At 42.9% G+C, this 7,351-nt stretch overlaps 1 protein-coding gene across 1 annotated transcript; it reads right to left on the reverse strand.

The window, feature by feature from the left end:
* Window positions 1-1,404: 1,404 nt before the first annotated feature.
* On the reverse strand, window positions 1,405-6,554 carry LOC104517415 (macrophage migration inhibitory factor). Its single transcript, XM_010166988.1, has 3 exons — window positions 6,447-6,554; window positions 2,202-2,374; window positions 1,405-1,471 (listed from the first exon to the last, which is right to left on the reverse strand). The coding sequence occupies exons 1-3, from the start codon at window positions 6,552-6,554 to the stop codon at window positions 1,405-1,407; spliced, it is 348 nt and encodes a 115-aa protein (XP_010165290.1).
* Between the last annotated feature and the right edge of the window lie 797 nt (window positions 6,555-7,351).

Consider the following 7,351-nt stretch of genomic DNA (forward strand, 5'->3'; position numbering starts at 1 on the left):
TGCAGTGGTACATACCCACCTGCATCAGGCAAAACCTGAGCACAGAGCAACTGGACCAGGGAGGAGGAAGCAGGAGAACATCAGAGAACACTGGTGCTGTGGCTCCAAGCACCAGCAAAGGCAACATTCTTTGAGCTGGTGGCTCTATGAAGAAGGCAGATTGATTTCTGGAGGAGGAAATCACCTCCCCATGGAAGGTTCTGCTGTGTCTAGGGGCTTCATGGCCATTCTTGACAAGCAAAACAGTACCTGTCTCATGCCATGTCTTCCTGGGGCAGCTCTGCAAGGCATTAAGTGGAATGAAAAATATTTTATAAGATACACTGTAGTTAGATGCTAAGTAACATATTACTTCATTGGCTGTGCTGCTTTGATTCACCAAAACAGCTTTCATTTGTTATCTTAGAACATTTTTGCAGGTTGAGGTACAGGCTTGTATTTAAAGACTGTGGCTGCAAATCAAAAATGTGATAGGGACAAAATGGGATGTTCACAATAGAGAACAGCAGTGATGTGGGTTTGTTCTTCCAGAGGAAAAAAAAAAGTCACAATACACTCAATTTCAGAGAGTCAGGAAACAGATCTGTACTCAATCTTTCTATTTCACTTTAGAAGCAAATGCTCTTATTTGACCCGGGGCTTGAATAATAAATATTTATATGGAAATCTTCCTTTCATAATTCATTCATTACTTTGGGCTCTGGGAATGGCTCACTGTGCCTCTGCCTCATTTTGAGCTGTGCTCTAATCTTCACTGTCACTGCAAATTGTTCACTGGATGGAAAGGGAAGGGCAGAACAGCAAACAGTGGGTTTTTCCACTTACTCCCTCTGCCTATCCTGCACCCGGGAGACTTGCAGCAGATATTTTTTTTTTTTTTGCTAAGCAGCTAGAGGTCCATGTAGCATTAAGATCTAAGGAGGATCTGGTCTGGAGGATCAGTTCTAAATAAAAGACAATAATGTCTTTCCTCCTTTTGAAGGGAGGGCTGTATGCCCATTGATAGCCACATCTATTGACTTAAATGTATTTTGAAATCAGGTCGAGATGCTATATTTAAATGTGGCCAGGCTGTCCAGCACGAGCAGGGCAAAGGCATACCCAAATAGTGTTCCTCTTCACACAAAAGACTGAGTTGTTTTTTGAAAAAGAATAGCTTCTGTTAAGAGTATTTTGAGAAAGCACCTTCCCTCTCAACCCCAGATCTTTCTAGAACAACAAGACAGTCTCCATCATAAGGCTTCTCCTGGATTTTTACTTTTATTTAATCAGCAGACAAATGTTAAACAGCAGTGACTAAAGTACTGCTGCCTTTTGCATTAGTGCAAAACACACATGACTAGAACTGCAGTGCTCAAAAATCACTGTGAGGTTCAGGAATAAGCTGTTACCAGCCAAGGCACCTCAAGCAAAGGTGGTGTTGTTCCAGCCTACATTGCCAGCACTGGTCTCGAAGAAGCTGACGTAGATTCTGAAAGGGAAGACAGACATCATTAGCTGGTGAGAGCAGAGTGCTGCAGGCTGGCCAGGGTGTTCCTGCAGCAGGACATGCACAGCCACACTGTCCCCCAGAGCTTTACACTTCTCAGGCCTGTGCTGCACCTCAGCAAGTCACAGTTTCCTTTTGCAGGTTCTAGCAGGCATGTTTGAGCATTGCTTATTCCCCCACACCAACACCCTTTTGAATGCCTTGTCTACTTGCATTCTGGAGTTCCTGGTGTTTCCCTACTTGTTTTAAGGAGCTCTCAGGATGCTGTGTTCTATTTACAGTAATTTCTGCAGCAGATTGGTGTACCTTCAGGAAAAGGACTAGAAATGTTTTTATGTAAGTGGAAGTTTTTGTAATAAACCTCTGCTTGTACCCCACAGGTAGTAGGGAAGTGTTGATTACTTGAGTAATATGTACCAATTTAATAACATCAAGTTGTTTTTTCTGTACCAGGGCTCTTGCACATGAGATCTGGGGATCTATGCAGTACCTGAGCCTGCATCATTTTAATTAAATGAAATTTTACATCTTCCAGGCATTGGTATTGCAGCTCATGCAATAGCTTCTTTCCTTTTTAATTGGAGAGTTACTCTGACTTGGCATTTAACCTCTTCAAGCAGAATGTTAATAGAAGAACACCAAAGGACAAGTCTGGGGTTAATAGTGTTAATCTGTGGAAAGTCGTGTCAGACAAGCTGCTGTATGAGCTCACCTATCAGGTGGTATTTTCAGCTGTTTGTTCAGCAAATCACAAAGCAATTTGGAGTAGACCTTGTTCTCCTGCTCCCCTATCTTTCCAATGCTGTAGAGAAAGCACATAGCACAGGGGTCTGTGGAGCCACCAAAGGACATCAGCTGATCAGGAGAGATCTGCATTGCTAGATACTGTTGGAAGAAGAAAAAAAAAAACAAACCCAAACTTATTTTCCTTTGCCATGTTAGGAAAAGTTCTGAAAATCCAGGAAGGTATTTGTGTACCTAAACTGCAGTGAATAGGTGCATGCCTGTCAGTCATGCTTTTGAACTTCTCCTGTATGTACTGCATTCACACTTCCAGACTTCCTAAATATTTTCCTGCAAGTTGAAAAGATGAGAAGGCATGAAATACAATCACATTCCCACAACATAACATTTGGGAACGGGCACTGCCATCACAGTTCTTTCATCTGTTGCAGAATGGTTGTATTCTCAACTAAAAGTACTAGCAGCACATAAAGAAAATAAAAAAAGAAAAGGCAAGTTCAGTCCCAGGCACTCAGAGATGTTTTTTGCCACTTACTAACATGCAAATAGTTCCACTGTTGTTTTTAAGTTCCCCTGTGGCAAAGATCCTCCCCTGCCTGCTGTCGTGCAGCCTTCAACCCCAGTGTGCCCAATCACCTACTGAAAGGTGGGTTCTGGATGCTCAGCTCACATGCACTGATGGAAGGAGGACCCTGCAGTATCATCTCTACTGACTTTGAGTTTTGGGTAGAAAGTTCAGATACTCAGGGACCTGCAGTACCTCCAGAACCTGCTGTGAGTCACTGATCTCTCCCTGCCTGTGCAGGAGGGCTGGGCACGAGGGGGTGTGTGCCATTGCACTGCTGCTGCCCTACGTTCCAGAGGGATTTTTGCACCTCACTGGCTCCTGCTGCAGTCGTCCCTGCTGAGGGAAATGTGAACTGACAAAGCAGAGGTCTAAATCAACATCCTCCTCATGAAACAAAATATGGCCTAATCCTACTTTTGTTCCTGATAGCAGGAAAAATAGAAGAAAGTATCTATGTTAATATTAATGACCAGCCTGCAATTTTCCCTGCTTCTAATCCACAGACTGGGGAATCCAGGGATCAGTTCCTTTGGCATCCATCTGCCTTGTGTTCTGGTCTTACCCACGTTTATTAGCAGCGCATCATTGGAACTCAGCAGCAATTGGTAAAACAAGCTAGCCTGAGTACCAGGACCTGTCTGGGTAATTAGTCACAGCCATAATTTGGAGCTTGTTTGGGTGCAGGGTGCATCAGACCACAGTAGTTCAGGGTAGGCCAAGGAGATCCTGCTGAGGTACCACTTCCTTGCTTCACTGTCCCCTGGCTGGCTATTCTGTGCTCTCAGCTTTATGCCCAATGCAGGTACATACCTGCCTTCAACATCTACCCTGGAAATAGGTTATTTAAAAAAAAAAAAAAAATCACACTGAAGTGTTAATCAGCATTATTTTCTTCTTAGAGAAGTTTGAAGATGTTTGAAAACAGTTTTTCCAGTAGGAAAAAACCCTAATTTGATTAAAAATAAAAATCCATATTTTTCTCAAATGGTACCATTTCCTGTGAGAGGAAAGCTCTGCATTCCAGCCCACCCTAATCCTTTCCTTCTTTCTGTGTTACAACTCAGAGATGCTCCCTTTCCTATTGCCTCCTTTGTCACGAAGAGCTTGCATGTCCTCTTCAAAAAATCTCTTTGTTGTTCCCTGTATATTTCTAAGTCCCATTACACATCCCTTCCACGCTGCTGCACAAACCTGTTCCAGCTGCATCCCAGCCCTGGCCTCTAGCTTTATATTCAGGAGCCGTTATGCAAGAACTACCAGCTGACACCCCTCACTCCCCCCTCACAGCAAGTACTTGTTTGCTAGACTGATAAAGAAATGTTTTTTGAAGAGGGATAGAACACATCAGTTTTACATAAGAATTTCATTATACTACTGCATGTGTTGGAAAAAAACAAGTCTTACTCCCATTTACAGGTTAGCCTGCTTTTTGTGGAGACAAGACTTATACAAGCCTAAAACATGCTTCTCTTCCCAGAGGTAACTGACTATGGTCAAATTTGGCAGATTGATTTCCTACATGTGTAATGAGGCTGGTTGATTGCACAGAGCGACATTGCTGTCCCTAGAGAAAGAGGGGCCCCTTTATCAGGCATCAAACAATCTGCCTGGAAGAGCCACAGTAGAACCAGGCTTCTCCAGGTTGACTGGCTTTTTCATCTCTGCATCAAACTGATTTTATGGGATCATCCAACCACATACAACTGTATTCTAAAGTCTACAGCCATACAACAACAAATGGAAATGTTCTAATTACCAGTGCTGAACTGAGAATGTCTAATTGGTCAGAGAAATGTCAGTACTATCAGCCATCCCACCACTGGTGGGATCCATGGCACGTCAGATGCAGAATCAGACTGGAAGTCAGAGAAGCTTAAAATTCTCCTCCAAGAACTAGCTGAAATCTTACTGCAAGTTAAGCTGACTGCTTCCTGCCTTATGCTACTGAGAAAGGGGGGGGAAGTTCTCATGTCTTCCATAACAGCCTCCCTCTTCAGCCTTTTCTCCTAGAAGAGCCAGAATGTCTGTTGATTTGTATCGTCTCTTATTTCTTCAGCATTTTTCCTTTGGAGCATCTCTAATCTGCCTACCTCTTTCTCCAAGGGCCTGAGGCTGGATGGAGTATTCCTTCAGAGGATTGCTTCTACCTTGTGCACAACAGAAGTGAAATTCCCCTGCTCCCAAGTGTTGTCTTAACTCTTACTTGTGTTGTAACCCATAATAGTTCCCCAAATCCTCTGCTTTTTAATGGATTATTATTTGTCTTTTGTGCAGCTTGACTTACTAAGCAGCTATTGAAAGAAAGCTGGCTGACTTGAGAAGATCTTACTATCTTCTTGAATTCTTACTCCGTCTCCCGTGCCTACAAGCTATTGCCATCTCCACATCTCAGTCCACCAAGTCATTACTTGAAGTGTTGTCTAGATCTGGTAAGACACTACTGTGGGACTGTTCAAAAAGTTCCCAATTTTGACAAAACAATTCTCTTCCTACCATTTTTAAGACATTCCAAAGTTTGTTCTAATATTTTCAGTTATCCCACTTGTTTTTTAATTTTGTGTCTATTTTCCCCTCTTCTTCCCTTCTCAGGACACTTCCACCTGTGGCAGTTATCAAATGATTGCTGAGGGGTTCAGAGATCTCTGCTGCCATCTTAAGTAGTCTGGTGTGACTACCATTTCAGAGGACTTTGTTTCCATGGAGAGCAAAGGTCTGCTCAGGAACTTCAGAGAAAAGTTGACAGAGGAGCCCTCAGAATCCTTTCTGTACACACCAGAACTTAATTCTTTCTACAGTTTCCAACCATCACTCCTAAAGTAAAATAAGAAGCACTTTCTGAAGACACTCATTTGCTAGGGAATACATAGGAAGGGTACGTCACCAAGCTGCTAAAGGTCTACAGCCAGTTCACTGAGGTTACTGCTGCTACAGCAGCTGAGGAGTAGCTCATCTTATAAAGCTTACAGCTCTGTAGAGAAGCTTTCACTTTGTTTTTCATATTCATCAACAGTCTTCAGTAAGCAACTGATAGAGTGACTAGTGACCTTGCAGCATTAATTAAGAAAATAATGACAGTATTTCAGTACTTCCTCTCAATAACACATTGCCATGGGTGCTGGCAGGTAAAAATCCCTCAGTTTGGTAATGAGACCAGACAGAATTTACTCTGGTATTTTGACTACAAGTAGCAGGATGTCACATGGGTATTTTTGCTAGACATCCAAGCAAGCTGAATACCTTATTTTTTCCCTTCAGCTGTAACCACTAGGCTACAGGCAGCTTGGTGGCAGATAACAAACACACATTCAGCAGGACTCAGCACAGAAGTTAAAGGGTGAGGCTGCTTTCTGTCAGCTGGATCCTTGAGAGGTATTCACAGAAATACCTGTGTATACATACCCACACATTCAGTGTCCTGACCTGCATGGAATACCAGCAGACAAAGCTAGTTTAAATACTTTAAGTGTTTTGAGACCTCAACAGAGCTAAGTTACAGCAAACAAGTATTTGCTATTTGTACAGAGAGAAGACTAAATACTGGTGAGTCATTAGGTACATCAGTTTATAGAGACTATCACTGAGAAATAGCTCATTGCATAGGCACAGCTAACTAAACAAGGAAAACCTTCCAGCACCTGGACTTACCTGCACTGGTTTACCCATTGCTTTTGATAGCTGCTGGGTGAGCTCTCCCAGGAAAGGCTCTGGAACTTTATCCTTGCTTATATTTGTGTTAACAATGAATTTAGGCATTTTTTGCTTGCAAGAGGATTTTCTTTCAGCTCGCCTTGTTCACAGCTTTGCTTCTAAGTCACCTGAAAGATAGCTCACCCCACTGTGCTAGCAAGCACCTCTGGAGCCTTTAAATAGTCAGTGGTACCTTCCTCAGGTGCAGCTGAAGAGGTGGGAGTGCCTCGGGAGAGGCGAGGCTGCATGTGTTATCTGCAGGCTGCTGGCTCCTGATGCAGACAGTCAATGCACAGCTTCCATAGGGGGAAGCAGGCTTTCTGCATGCTGGAGATCAAAGCATCTGAAATAACACTTCCTATTTGGCTACAGCCTGATCATGAAAAACAGTGAAAAAGCAAGTGTTTCAGAGACTGTTTGAGAGTAGGAGAGTCATAATGTGCCTCTTTATGCAAGTCTTGTAATTATTTAAAAAATTTAGATGGATGCCTCAACTATGAAGTCTGGAACTCTTTCTGTGGAATAGACCATAACAGAAAAACCCCAGTGGCACATGTTGTGCAGACGTTCCCTGAACTCTGACATGACAAGACATGATGAAGATGCTTTAAATTCAGGGTCTTGATTTTCCACTGTGGTGAGCACTGGATTCTACATACTTAGAAGAGGTTTGTTTTCAACTTGCTCCTTTGTTGTGCAGATTGTCCCATAACAGTCAACAGGATCTCCTGAGATAGGAAATCCACAGGCTTATTAAAATGAGAGGGTTTTATCCAGAACAGAGTACGTGGCAGAGCTGGGACCAGTTCTCTTTGCCACCTGGTAGTGTCTTACATGAGAGAAGTTATTTAAAGGGTTCATAT

The sequence above is a fragment of the Antrostomus carolinensis genome, unplaced genomic scaffold, assembly GCF_000700745.2.
Source record: "Antrostomus carolinensis isolate BGI_N321 unplaced genomic scaffold, ASM70074v2 scaffold49734, whole genome shotgun sequence".
In the NCBI taxonomy this organism is placed as follows: domain Eukaryota; kingdom Metazoa; phylum Chordata; class Aves; order Caprimulgiformes; family Caprimulgidae; genus Antrostomus; species Antrostomus carolinensis.